The sequence below is a fragment of the Polistes fuscatus genome, unplaced genomic scaffold (genome assembly GCF_010416935.1).
Source record: "Polistes fuscatus isolate 324 unplaced genomic scaffold, CU_Pfus_HIC Scaffold5, whole genome shotgun sequence".
In the NCBI taxonomy this organism is placed as follows: domain Eukaryota; kingdom Metazoa; phylum Arthropoda; class Insecta; order Hymenoptera; family Vespidae; genus Polistes; species Polistes fuscatus.
Window position 1 is genome coordinate 4,891,443 of NW_025113129.1, and position 14,519 is coordinate 4,905,961.

A 14,519-nucleotide genomic window follows, 5' to 3' on the forward strand; every position below is an offset into this window, starting at 1 on the left:
ATAACTTACCACAACGATAAGAAAAAGCTGACAACACTGCAATCATGATAGATTTTTAAAGATACTACCTTCTTTTACGTATAATGGGAGAAAACAAAATCTATTAATATTCTATCAAAGGATGTTGAGAAAGAATGCATCTTAGTTATTAAAAATTTGAGAAACTAATAGCAAATATATTAAGAAAATCAATTATTGTGCGTAATGTTTCTCCAAGCGTCATACCTTGTATTGAAAGAAATATCATTGCTTTAACTAGAAAGAAAATATTGTAGACTTGCATCAACTAATGTCTTCTTCATAGAGATTCCATTTAAATTTTTATGCTAATAGAATGCAGCTGCAGTTACAATGATCGAGCAAGACATGTGTCTGTTAAAAGGTTAAATATCAAATTTTCTTCTGAAAAAAACAAATATTATAATTTCATTGAAAATTTTAATTTATAGCAATAATAAACCTATTAAATCTTCATAGGTTTTCAATTATTTTACTGAAAAAGACAGTATATAACTTACTACAACGATAAGAAAAAGCTGACAACACTGCAATCATGATAGATTTTGGAAGATACCACCTTCTTTTACGTATAATGGGAGAAAACCAAATCTATTAATATTCTATCAAAGGATGTTTCGAAAGAATGCATCTTAGTAATTAAAAATTTGAGAGACTAATAGCAAATATATTAAGAAAATCAATTATTGTGCGTAATGTTTCTCCAAGCGTCATACGTTGTATTGAAAGAAATATCATTGCTTTAACTAGCAAGAACATATTGTAGACTTGCATCAACTAATGTCTTCTTCATAGAGATTCCATTTAAATTTTTATGCTAATAGAATGCAGCTGCAGTTACAATGATCGAGCATATATGTGTCTGTTAAAAGGTAAAAATAACAATTTCTTTTCTGAAAAAAAAAATATTATATTTTTCTTGAATAATTTTAATTATTGCAATAATAAACATATTCTTTGTTTATAGGTTTTCAATTATTTTACTGAAAAAGACAGTATATAACTTACTACAACGATAAGAAAAGCTGACAACACTGCAATCATGATAGATTTTGGAAGATACCACCTTCTTTTTACGTATAATGGGAGAAAACCAAATCTATTAATATTCTATCAAAGGATGTTTCGAAAGAATGCATCTTAGTAATTAAAAATTTGAGAGACTAATAGCAAATATTAAGAAAATCAATTATTGTGCGTAATGTTTCTCCAAGCGTCATACGTTGTATTGAAAGAAATATCATTGCTTTAACTAGCAAGAACATATTGTAGACTTGCATCAACTAATGTCTTCTTCATAGAGATTCCATTTAAATTTTTATGCTAATAGAATGCAGCTGCAGTTACAATGATCGAGCAATATGTGTCTGTTAAAAGGTAAAAATAACAATTTCTTTTCTGAAATAGACAAATATTATATTTTTCTTGAATAATTTTAATTATTGCAATAATAAACATATTCTTTGTTTATAGGTTTTCAATTATTTTTCTGGAAAAGAGAGTATATAACTTACCACAACGATAAGAAAAAGCTGACAAAACAGCATTCATGATAGATTTAGGAAGATACTTCCATCTTTTTACGTATAATGAAAGAAAATCAAATCTACTAATATTCTCTCAAAGAAAGTGAAGAAAGAATGCATCTTAGTTATTAAAAATTTAAGAACCTAATAGAAAATATATTAAGAAAATCTTTAACTGTGCGTAATTTTTCTCATATTTATAATTTAATCATCATTATTTAATAGACACAGGGTGTTTAAAAAAAAAAGAATCTGTACACTAAAACTGTAATTGCACGAAAACTAAAAGATTTATAATTTTATAACATTGTCATTTTTAAGCTCTTTTAATGCTCTTAAAACTGATTTAAAACTTAAGTATTTAAAATATATAGCGTTTTTTTTAAAAAAAGAAGGAATCTGTACATCAATACTTCCATTACTCAAAAACAAGCAAATTTTAAAATAATTTAATGCAGTCACTTTAAAGTTGTCATTTTAAAGCAGTAAATTTAAAGCTCTTTTAATGCCCTAAAACTTGATGCTAAACATAATTATTTAATATACATAGGGTGTTTAAAAAAAAGAAGGAAGCTGTACACATAAACTTTAATTTCTCAAAGACTAACTAATTTTAAAATGTTTTAAAATAGCTATTATAAAGCTTTTTAAATGCCTTACAACCCTATACTAAACATAAGTAAATAATATACATAGGTTTTCTATAAAAAAAAAAGAATCTGTACACATAAACTTTAATTTCACAAAGACTAACTAATTATAACATGTTAAAAAATAGCCTCTTTTATGCTCTACAACCTGATTTAAAACTTAAGTATTTAAAATATATAGGGTTTTTTAAAAAAAATAATAAGGAATCTACACATAAACTTAAATTACTTGAAAAAAAGAATATTTTTATAACGTTTTAAATAGATTTGTAAGCTCTTTAAATGCCTAACAACTTGATGCTAAACATATGTTTTTTAAATACATAGGTTGTCTAAAAAAAAAGAAGGAAGCTATACACAAAATCTTTAATTACTCAAAAAAAAACAAATTTGAAAATAATTTACCGCAGTCTTTTTAAAGTTGTCATTTAAAGCAGTAATTTCCAATCTCTTTTAATACCCTAAAACTTGATTCTGAACAGAAAAATTTAATATACATAGGGTATTTAAAAGAAAAGAAGGATGCTGTACACATAAACTTTAATTTCTTAAAGACTAGCTTATTTTAAAATATTTTAAAATAGCTATTATAAAGATTTTTAAATGCCCAATAGCCTTATACTAAACATAAGTATTTTATATACATAGGTTTTCTAAAAAAAAAAGAAAGAAGCAGTACAAATAAATTTTTGATTCTCAAAGACTAACTTATTTTAAAATGTTTTAAAATAGCAATTTTAAGCGCTTTTAATGCCCAACAACATGGTGGGAAACAAAAGTATTTAAAATACATAGGGTGTTTAAAAAAAAAGAATAACTATGTACACGAAAAATATAATTACTCGAAAACTATCAAATTTTAAAATGTTATAACATGGTCATTTTAATTCTCTTTTAATGCTCTACAAGCTGATTTAAAACTTAAGTATTTAAAATATATAGAGTTTTTTAAAAAAAAGTAATAATTTGTACACAAAAACTACAATTACTCGAAAACTAACAAATTTTAAAATGTTAAAACATGGTCATTTTAAAGCTCTTTTAATGCTCTACAACCTAATTTAAAACTTAAGTATTTAAAATATATAGGGTTTTTTTAAAAAAAATAATAAGGAATCTACACATAAACTTAAATTACTTGAAAAAAAGAATATTTTATAACGTTTTAAAATAGATATTTGTAAGCTCTTTAAATGCCTAACAACTTGATGCTAAACATATGTTTTTTAAATACATAGGTTGTCTGAAAAAAAAGAAGGAAGCTATACACAAAATCTTTAATTACTCGAAAAAAACAAATTTTAAAATAATTTAACGCAGTCATTTTAAAGTTGTCATTTAAAGCAGTAATTTCCAATCTCTTTTAATACCCTAAAACTTGATTCTAAACATAAAAATTTAATATACATAGGGTATTTAAAAGAAAAGAAGGATGCTGTACACATAAATATAATTTCTCAAAGACCAACTTATTTTAAAATGTTTTAAAATAGCTATTTTAAAGCTCTTTCAATGCCCAACAACATGATGTTAAGCAAAAGAATTTAAAATACATAGGGTGTCTATAAAAAAAGAAGTACTCTGTACACAAAAACTTGAATATCTCGAAAACTAACAAATTCTAAAATGTTATAACATGGTCATTTTAAAGCTCTTTTAATGCTCTAAAATCGTATGCTAAACATAAGTATTTAAAACCTATAGGTTTTCTAAAACAAAAATAAACAAGCTGTACAAATAAACTTTAATTTCTCAAAGACTAATTTATTTTAAAATGTTTTAAGATAGTTATTTTAAAGCTGTTTTAATGCCCAACAACATGATGGTAAGTGAAAGAAATTAAAATACACTGGGTGTCTATATAAAAGAAGAACTTTGTACACAAAAACTTTAATATCTCGAAAACTAACGAATTATAAAATGTTATAACATGATCATTTTAAAGCTCTTTAAATCCTTTACAAACTGACTTAAACTTAAGAATCTAAAAATATAGGGTTTTTTAAAAAAAAGAAGGAATCTGTACACAAAAACTTTAATTACTCGAATACTAACAAATTTTAAAATTTTATAACATGGTCATTTTTAAGCGCTCTATATGCTCTAAAATCTTATGCTTAACTTAATTATTTAAAACTTATAGGTTTCCTAAAAATAAAAGAAAGTAGCTGTACCATAAATATTAATTTCTCAAAGATAAACTTATTTTAAAATGTTTTAAAATAGCTATTTTAAAGCGTTTTCAATGCCCAACAACATGATGTTAAGCAAAAGAATTTAAAATACATACGGTGTCTAAAAAAAAGGAGTTCTTTGTGCAAAAAAACATTAATAACTCGATAGCTTCAAATTCTAAAATGTTATAACATGGTCATCTTAAAGCTCTTTTAATGCATAATAACATGATGTTAAGCAGAAGTTTTTGAAATACATAGGGTGTCTAAAAAAGAAGGAGAACTTTTTGCACAAAAACATTAATAACTCGAAAACTAACAAATTCTAAAATGGTATAACATGGTCATAATAAAGCTATTTTGATTCTCTACAACCAGATTTAAAACTTAAATATTTAAAATATATAGGGTTTTTAAAAAAAAAAGAAAAAATCTGTACACCAAACTTCAACTACACGAAAAAAAGCAAATTTTAAATGTTTTAATATAGTCATTTTAAAGCATTTTAAATGCTCTAAAATCTTATGCTAAACTTTAGTATTTGAAACTTATAGGTTTTCTAAAAAAATAAAGGAAGCAGCTGAATACAGAAATTAGTATTTCTCAGAGACTAACTTATTTTAAAATGTTTTAAAATAGCCATTTTAAAGCTCTTATAATGCTCAATACTATTATATTAGAAAAAAGTATTTACAATACATAGAGTGTCTAAAAAAAAAAAGATCTTTTTACACAAAAACATTAATATCTCGAAAACTAACAAATTTTAAAATGTTTCAAAATAGACATTTTAAGCTCTTTTAATGCCAAACAATATGGTGTTTGGCAAAAGTTTTTAAAATACATAGAGTGTCTATAAAAAAATAAGTACACTGTACACAAAACATTAATACATCGAAAACTAACATATTCTAAAATTTTAGACCATGGTCATTTTAAGTCAATTTTAATGCTCTACAACCAGATTTAAAACTAACATATTTAAAATATATAGGGTGTTTTAAAAAAGAAGGAATCTGCAAACATAAACGTTAATTACTCGAAAACTAGCGTAATTTAAAATGTTTTAATATGTTCATTATTAAGCTCTTATATGCTCTAAGATCTCATGATAAGCTTAAGTATTAAAACTTTTAGGTTTTCTAGAAAAAAAAAGAAAGTTGCTGTAAACATAATTAGAATTTCTCAAAGACTAACTTATTTAGAAATGTTTTAAAATAGCTATTTTAAAGCGCTTTTAATGCACTATAACCTGATTTAAATCTTAAGTATTTAAAATATATAGGGTTTTAAAAAAAAAGAAGGAATCTGAACACAAAACTTTAATTACTCGAAAACTAACAAATTTCAAAACGCTATAACATGGTCATTTTAAAGCTCTTTTAATGCTCTAAAATCGTATGCTGAACTTAAGTATTTAAAATTTATAGATTTTAAAAAAAAAAAGAAACATGCTGTACACATAAATTTTAATTTCTAAAAGACCAAATTTTTTTAAAATGTTTCAAAATATACAATTTAAAGCTCTTTTGATGCTCAAAAACATGATGTGAAGCAAATGTTTTTGAAATACATAGGGTGTCTATAAAAAAATAAGTACTCTGTACACAAAAGCTTGAATATCTCGAAAACTAACAAATTCTCAAATTTTATAACATGGTCATTTTAAAGCTATTTTAATGATCTACAACCTGATTTGAAACTTAAGTATTTAAAATATATAGGGTTTTTAAAAAAAAATAAGGAATCTGTATAAAAAAACTTCTATAACTCGAAAACAGGCATATCTAAAATTTTTTAATATGTTCATTTTAAGCTCTTTATATGCTCTAAAATCTTATGCTAATCTTTAGTATTTTAAACTTATAGGTTTTCTAAAAAAATAAAGAAAGTAGCTGAACTCATAAATTAGAAATTCTCAAAGAATAACTTATTTTAAAATGTTTAAAAATAGCCCTTTTAAAGCTCTTTTAATGCCCAACAACATGATGTTAAGCAAAAGAATTTAAAATACATACTCTTTTGAAAATTGCGCCTTTCAAATTAGATGACAGCACCTCTCGGATAGCATGATTAAGACGCCGTCTGTTATCATCGAGAAGAAGACATATCGATTGTTCTTATTGATCAAGGGATCACGCCACTTCAGGTGTAAATAGATCATTGGTTCCTTGTGGCGTCATCCTCTGCGTGTTATTCTCTTATTGGTTTTTTTGTTCTCTCTTCCTAGCGTGGAACGCGCTAATTGGTGTATCGTTTTTTCTACCTTCCGCTCTGTTCCTCGACCCGAACCGAAAAGTGGCGTGGTCCAGGTAGAATCGTTTATTAGGCTAATCTGTGCGGACGTACATTTAGAAATCTCAAAGAATTGTGCAACATCTCCTTCGACGACTTCTCGCTTTCTTCTCATCTCTCACCGTTCCATCTCTCATAGTTCCATCTCATCTAATTCTTTTTCCTTTTCTTCTTTTTCAACAAGCCCAGCCTCGTGTTGGGTATTTCTTACTGATCATCTCTTTACACTATCTTTCTCTTTCATTAACGACATATCAGGTAATCTCTTAAACTTTATCTCTAATTCTGGTCCTCTCTTTATTCTTTCTTACCTCTCATTCTCATATTAAATTTATTATCACCTTGCTAAGACTTCTCGTACTACGTACTTCCGGCACACGTGGCGTGATATCCGGTACATGTGGTGTAGTACATATATTACTAGTTAATCACTCATATTGTAATTTTGCTATCTCTTTTTCTTTTGTTCACAAATTTTAATAAATCTCGTTACATACGAACTCTACCAGAAATTAAAAATAATACAGTCCACTTGCCTATCTCATCCGTCTACTATCCGATCTTTCTCTTCGCTCATCTCTATCCCATCTAGTTATTTCTCGAACATAATTTTTTGGTCCTTCGAGCCGGAGGTTAGAGTTTTGTGTAAGTGTGATGTGTGTAAGTGTGAAATTTGTGAAAAGTGTCGTGCACACCTCTGTCGCATTGCTGAGCACCCAGGACGTTGTGCTGCGACAGAAAAGGCAGTTCAAGGGACCGTAAGCGCAATTTGAACCGCAGTGTGTATTTCATCTAATAGTTTAGACATATCATTATATAGTGGGCTTCCCAAAGCCGAGAGTGATAGTGCTGCAACGAGTGCTCGTTTAGTTGTGGCTTTTCTAGTTCGCTAGGGAAAATCTAGGTGGCGTTGGAAGCTAGCGCTCGAGACGTATAGTCATCTCCCCACTCACGGATCATCTTGGGAAGTAGTGGGGGCTGCCCTACTACTCCTTTATAGTCTCACGTATCAATCGCAATCCTACATCAACATGGCTGCGAAACTAGCGCTGCAGGAGGCGCGTGCGGATACCATCTCAAGCCTTACAGCCAACATCAAAAACATTAGTTCAATGATTCTCTCTACCGCGGTCGACACAAGGGAACTGCTTCGAACAGCGTGGCAAAAGTTCGATGCTGAACACGACCGAATAGTATCGTCATCTCGAGACACGGCTATGGAACATCCTACTTTAAGATAACCGTTATGATACGACCATGCAAAAATATCTAGCTGGACTTACGCTACTAAACCAGCGTATAGAGGAACTTTCTCAACAGGTACCGCCAGTCACATCTCAGACACAATCTCGTCCAAGGACGGTACTGCCGAACATCTCGCTGCCGAAATTCTCAGGTGCCTTCTCAGACTGGAGACCCTTTGAGGAATTATTTTCCTCTATGATAAAAAATAACCCAGACCTCTCACAGGTTGAGAAGTTGCATTATTTAAGGACCAGCTTGGAGGGAGAGGCGGCTAAAGTCATATCAAATCTAAAGCTATCCGCTGATTCCTTCGATATAGCATGGAATAGGTTGTCTGACAGGTTCGACAACAAACGCCTATTGATTCTAGCTCATCTCGATAGGCTGATGGCCCTTCCCGCATCAAGGAAAGGTCATCTGGATCCCTCCACAAAATCATTAACATCGTCACGTCATCTCTAAGTGCTCTAGAGACTTTAGGATGTCCGGTTGATCAATGGGATCACATCCTAGTTCATCAGGTGGGATTGGCGTTAGACGACAAAATTCGCGAGGACTGGGAAACAAGGTTAGGAACATCACGCGAGTTCCACCACTAGAACAACTCTTAAGTCATCTCACTAGCACAGCTAGAGCGTTGGAACATATCGAGACTCGTAGGTCTTACGAGAGAGGATCGTCGCAAAGAACATCTCAACAGCCCAAATCAGCCCCCACAAGGTCCTACGCTAGGGCCTTAAACATTAAGGTTTCGGCTACTACGCCAGCATCAACATCTCAGTTAAAAATGGATGAAAGAACAAAAACAGAAGAAACAAAAAACATCCTATGCCGTTTATAGAAGACCTCTCTAATACATGTACTTACTGTAGTCACAGGCACTACATCGCTTTCTGTCCTTTATTCAAGCAGCTAAGCCAGAATAAGAAGGAGAAAGTTATCGCAGAATATCGCCTGTGCTACAATTGCCTAGGCAGGCATAACGTCAGGCAGTGCAGGAGTAATAGACGATGCAACGAGTGTGGAGATCGACATCACACGCTCATTCATCTCGAGAAAAGGACATCTCCTCCATCGCCAAGGACATCCCTCCATCGCGGACATCTCCTCCATCACCAAGGACATCTCCTCCAAAATCAAGATCATCTCTGCCAATCTCAAGGTCTTCGAGCACTCTTCAGAAACAACACAGACATCTCAGAGAGCCTCGCCCTCTCAGAGCTCACGGGCATCCTCGGATGAGTCACCGAGAGAGGACCGTCGGAAATCTTCGGTTCAAAGTCATCTCATCGCCGATCCTCCAGTTCAAAGTCATCTCTCGCCGATCCTCCAGTTCAAAGTCATCTTCAACTCGATCATCTCCTACCAAACCCATATCTATCAGGAAGAGTTCTTCTAAGGACTCTTCAAAAAAGTCGTCCTCAGAATGAGAAACAGGTAGGACATCTCCTTACCCACATCGTCCTCTCAGATCCATTGTAAAGTCGACCATCTCATCTTCCTCAAGTCCTCTCAGACGACCAAACGAGTCAGATTTTCGTCACCTATCTCAGACATCGATCGTTCGTCTAATCCCTCGCTTTCAACGTGCTCTCGAGCTCCAGTACTCTTAGCTACTTGTAAAGCTTTTGCCATATCTTTACATGGATCGCCTAAGCTAGTACGTCTTCTCATTGATCCTGGATCGGAGTTGACTTTAGTTTCTTCTAAAATCATAGATAAGCTAAAGCTTAGCCGTTCTCCAGGAAACATTCCTATTCAGGGTGTGGGTAGTACATCTCCAGGAGCGACCCAAGGTCAAGTGTCCTTGGTTCTCCAATCGACATACTCGTCATCTCGGGTTTACCTTAAGGCATTCATTTTGCCAAAAATCACATCTCAATTGCCGTCGTCTGTAATATCGGAGCAAGACTGGCCTCATCTCAGATCTCTTAAATTAGCTGATCCTGACTTTCTCACTCCAGATCACATTGACATTCTCATTGGTGCTGATAATCTAAGACGAGTTCTCAAGTCCTCTCGGCTTGTTATGGGAGGCGACTCAGAACCTATAGCCTTCCACACGAGGTTCGGTTGGGCAGTTCTAGGCGCAACTTCCAACTCGAGCAAGGTCGATCCTCTCAAAATCTGCCATGCCATCTCTAACGATTCTCTTGACAAAGCTCTCACAAAATTCTGGGTTCAGGAAGAAGTCTCATCTTCCCCCGCATCAACCTTGACTCTCGCTGAATCGCAATGCGAGCAGCACTTTGTTGATACGCACTCTCGATTGCCAACTGGTCGTTACATGGTTCGTCTGCCATTCTCGAAAGACATATCCACCCTCGGGCATTCAAGGTCTCTTGCCATGAGATGCCTTGAAAGACTTCTCAAGAAATTCGAAACCGATAGGAATTTCAAGGAGACCTACTCTGGTTTTCTTAAAGAATATGAGTCTTTAGGACATATGGTTCCTGTTCCTCTCGATGCTCCTGAGCCATCTCAGGCGTTTTATCTCCCGCATCACGGAGTTTGGCGCGAGCAAAGTTCCTCCACCAAACTGCGGGTAGTTTTCAACGGTTCAGCCAAGTCTTCAACCGGTATCTCTCTCAATGATCTTATGCACACTGGTCCGAAGACTCAAACGGACATTTTCGATGTACTGCTGTGGATCAGGCAACACAAGTACATTTTCATAACAGATATTGTTAAAATGTTCCGCCAAATCCAAGTACATCCCAAAGACCATGACCTTCAACGAATTCTCTGGGTCAATGAATCATCTCAAGTTCAGGCATATCAGCTTACATCTGTCACGTATGGTACTCGCTCAGCTCCTTATCTAGCCTGTCGCATTCTTAAACAGCTAGTTGAGGATGAAGGTCATAATTATCCTCTTGCAGTAAACCCTATTCTCAAGGGAAGTTATGTTGACGACATATCAGGGGGGGCAGAGACTATTGATCATCTCAATGCAGTCGCATCTCAGTTAGAGGACATGTGCTCCTCCGCCTGTTTACCACTCGACAAGTGGAAAAGTAATTCCCCCAACCTCACTCGTACCTCTCTCTCACAGTCTGACAGCTCGCCTGTCCATTCGTTTGATGATAGCACTACCAAGATCTTAGGCATCTCCTGGAATTCTCAGAAGGATGTGTTTACTTTTCACGGTACCATCTCTTTTCACCAAGCGGTCACGAAACGCATCATTCTCTCAGAAGTTGCTCAATTGTTTGATCCTCTTGGACTCCTCTCTCCGGTAGTGATCAAAGCGAAAATTCTCATGCAACGACTCTGGTTGGAAAAGGTTGGCTGGGATGATCATCTCACTCCAGATATCGTTCACGAGTGGTCTCAGTTTAGGCAACATCTCTCTCAATTATCAGTCATAGAGACTCCCCGATGGATAAACCTCTCGTCAAAGGCAACCTCAATACAAATCCATGGATTCTCAGACGCCTCTCAACTTGCGATGGCAGCAGTTATATATATTAAGGTGTCGTATGCAGACTCATCCTCAGTAGTCCGTTACTCTGTGCTAAGACTAAAGTAGCTCCTCTCAAGAGGTTGACAATTCCTAGGCTTGAACTCTCAGCAGCGGCCCTGTTAGCCAAGCTGACCGGAAAAGTAATTAGCTTCTCGACCTCTCGGACGTTCTCACTTTTCTGTGGTCTGACTCTTCTGTGACCCTTGCATGGGTCAAAAACAATCCTATGAGATGGAAGGAATTCGTAGGCAATAGAGTAGCCGCTATTCACGAGTCCGTACCCCATGCTCATTGGAAATTCATCTCCGGAAAGCTCAATCCAGCTGACTGTGCATCTCGTGGGCTCAGTGCATCTCAACTCATTGATCACCCACTATGGTGGAGTGGTCCACCATGGCTTTCTCAGTCGCCAGAATTTTGGCCCTCGTCAATACCACCCTCACCGGAAGAGGATTTGGAGGAACGCCCTGGCATCTCACTTGCCCTCTCACAAGCCCAACCTCTAGTTTGGGACCTCGTTGACCTTCCTCAATCATCCTCTTTTCATAGGCATCTCACTAAACTCCTTCGGATCACTGCACTCATTCAGAGGGCAGTCTCGTGCTTTAAAAAGGTTCCTGGCTCGAGCTTGTCCGCATCGCCATTGAATCCAGCAGATCTGGAGAAGGCTAAAACGTTCTGGACACGCGCGACTCAAGAGGCGTATTTCTCACAGAGTTGAGAACGTTGTCGGCAGGTCAATCTCTCCACAAACGTCACGTTCTGACACGACTCACGGCCTTTGTCGATCGTGCTGGAATTCTCAGGGTTGGTGGACGGTTGCAAAATTCTCAGCTGGATGAAGATAGTAAACATCCAGCAATACTACCTCGTCAGTCAAAATTCACCAACCTAGTCATCTCCGATGCTCACGCCAGAACTATGCATGGAGGAACTCAGCTAACGCTCTCCTACATTCGAAGGACTTTCTGGATTATTGGAGGTCGTGCTCCAGTGAAGTCCTTCCTCAAAGATTGTCTCACTTGTGCTCGAATACGTGGAGTGAGAGCTCAACAACTAATGGCTCCACTACCGGCATCTCGAGTGACACCATCTCTTGTGTTCGAGACTACAGGGCTTGATTACGCCGGGCCAGTAACAATGAAGACCTTTCAAGGCAGAGGTGCAAAGTCCTTCAAGGGTTGGATAGCAGTATTCATATGCTTCTCTACCTCTGCCGTTCATCTCGAGGTAGTTTCTGACTACACCACCGAAGGATTTCTCAAGGCATTTCGCCGGTTCACCAGCCGTAGGGGTATTCCAAAAACGCTCAGAAGCGACTGTGGTACCAACTTCCAGGGGGCGAACAAGCAGCTTAAGGATCTACTCTCAGCTGCAACGAAGGAATCTCTCAAGATCCAAAGACTTCTCGCTAATGATGGCACTAATTGGATCTTCAATCCTCCAGCAGCACCACATATGGGCGGAAAATGGGAGGCGGCGGTGAAATCTATTAAGTATCATCTCAAACGAACTATCTCGGATACATTGCTAACATTCGAAGACTTCTCCACGTTTTTAGCTCAGGTTGAAGCGGTTCTTAATTCTCGACCTCTCAGTTCTCTCTCGGAGGACCCTGATGACATCAGAGCATTAACACCAGGGCATTTCATCAGAGGGGAGGCATTGACAACTATCCCCGAGCCTTCTCTAATAGACATCTCAAATTCCAGGTTGTCTCACTTTCAGCGGATTCAAGAGCGCTTCCAGCAATTTTGGAGAAGGTGGTCGACGGAATGTCTGCAAGCGCATCAGACCACATCCAAATGGCAGACATCGCAGAACGATATCAGGGAAGGGTCTTTGTCCTCATCACCGACGAGCGACTTCCGCCCTCGAAATGGCCTCTCGCCAGAGTGATAAAACTACACCCAGGAAAGGACGGTCTCTGCAGGGTTGTCACGCTGAAGACCGCTACCAGCACTATCACTAGACCTATCGTAAGCTCGCACCATTGCCTCTTCAACCGCACACGGAAACATAGTTTGTTCAACAGCTCAGCACATCTCGTCATGTCAAATTCTCGATTCACGCTCGAGAATTGGGGGGGAGAATGTTCGAAAATTGCGCCTCTAAATTAGATGACAGCACCTCTCGGATAGCATGATTAAGACGCCGTCTGTTATCATCGAGAAGAAGACATATCGATTGTTCTTATTGATCAAGGGATCACGCCACTTCACGTGTAAATAGATCATTGGTCCCTTGTGGCGTCATCCTCTGCGTGTTATTCTCTTATTGGTTTTGTTGTTCTCCTTCCTAGCGTGGAACGCGCTAATTGGTGTATCGTTTTTTCTATCTTCCGCTCTGTTCCTCGACCGAACCGAAAAGTGGCGTGGTCCAGGTAGAATCGTTTAATAAGCTAATCTGTGCGGACGTACATTTAGAAATCTCAAAGAATTGTGCAACATCTCCTTCGACGACTTCTCGCTTTCTTCTCTTCTCTCACCGTTCCATCTCTCATAGTTCCATCTCATCTAATTCTTTTTCCTTTTCTCTTTTCAACGAGCCCAGCTCGTGTTGGGTATTTCTTACTGATCATCTCTTTACACTATCTTTCTCTTTCATTAACGACATATCAGGTAATCTCTTAAACTTTATCTCTAATTCTGTCCTCTCTTTATTCTTCTTACCTCTCATTCTCATATTAAATTTATTATCACCTTGCTAACGACTTCTCGTACTACGTACTTCCGGCACACGTGGCGTGATATCCGGTACATGTGGCGTAGTACATATATTACTAGTTAATCACTCATATGTAATTTTGCTATCTCTTTTTCTTTTGTTCACAAATTTTAATAAATCTCGTTACATACGAACTCTACCAGAAATTAAAATAATACAGTCCACTTGCCTATCTCATCTGTCTACTATCCGATCTTTCTCTTCGCTCATCTCTACCCTCTAGTTATTTCTCGAACACATAAGTGACTAAAAAAAAAGGAGTTCTTTCCGCAAAAAACTTGAATATCCGAAACCTAACAAATTTTAAAATGTTATAACATAGCCATTTTAAAGCCTTTTTAATGCCTAAACATTATGTTAAACAAAGTATTTAAAATATATGGGTTTTTAAAAAAAGTGGGAATCTGTATACAAAAAC

The 14,519-nt window shown here is 35.8% G+C and overlaps 3 protein-coding genes across 3 annotated transcripts; all 3 read left to right on the forward strand.

Annotated features, from left to right (window-relative positions):
• Window positions 1–7,920: 7,920 nt before the first annotated feature.
• On the forward strand, window positions 7,921–8,370 carry LOC122522094. Its single transcript, XM_043642896.1, has one exon. The coding sequence runs from the start codon at window positions 7,921–7,923 to the stop codon at window positions 8,368–8,370; it is 450 nt and encodes a 149-aa protein (XP_043498831.1).
• Window positions 8,371–8,918: 548 nt separating this feature from the next.
• On the forward strand, window positions 8,919–11,440 carry LOC122522095. Its single transcript, XM_043642898.1, has 3 exons — window positions 8,919–9,136; window positions 9,213–9,345; window positions 9,416–11,440. The coding sequence occupies exons 1-3, from the start codon at window positions 8,919–8,921 to the stop codon at window positions 11,438–11,440; spliced, it is 2,376 nt and encodes a 791-aa protein (XP_043498833.1).
• A 160-nt stretch (window positions 11,441–11,600) lies between these two features.
• On the forward strand, window positions 11,601–13,273 carry LOC122522096. The gene is made up of 2 exons (XM_043642899.1): window positions 11,601–12,076; window positions 12,181–13,273. The coding sequence occupies exons 1-2, from the start codon at window positions 11,601–11,603 to the stop codon at window positions 13,271–13,273; spliced, it is 1,569 nt and encodes a 522-aa protein (XP_043498834.1).
• The last annotated feature ends 1,246 nt before the right edge of the window (window positions 13,274–14,519 follow it).

Coding starts and splice junctions, on each gene's coding strand:
- LOC122522094 (XM_043642896.1), top strand. CDS start 7,921: ATGCAAAAATATCTAGCTGGACTTACGCTACTAAACCAGCGTATAGAG.
- LOC122522095 (XM_043642898.1), top strand. CDS start 8,919: ATGCAACGAGTGTGGAGATCGACATCACACGCTCATTCATCTCGAGAA. Junction 9,137..9,212: donor CGCCCTCTCAGAGCTCACGG/GCATCCTCGGAT, acceptor CCGATCCTCCAG/TTCAAAGTCATCTCTCGCCG. Junction 9,346..9,415: donor GTCCTCAGAATGAGAAACAG/GTAGGACATCTC, acceptor ATCTTCCTCAAG/TCCTCTCAGACGACCAAACG.
- LOC122522096 (XM_043642899.1), top strand. CDS start 11,601: ATGAGATGGAAGGAATTCGTAGGCAATAGAGTAGCCGCTATTCACGAG. Junction 12,077..12,180: donor ACACGCGCGACTCAAGAGGC/GTATTTCTCACA, acceptor TGGAATTCTCAG/GGTTGGTGGACGGTTGCAAA.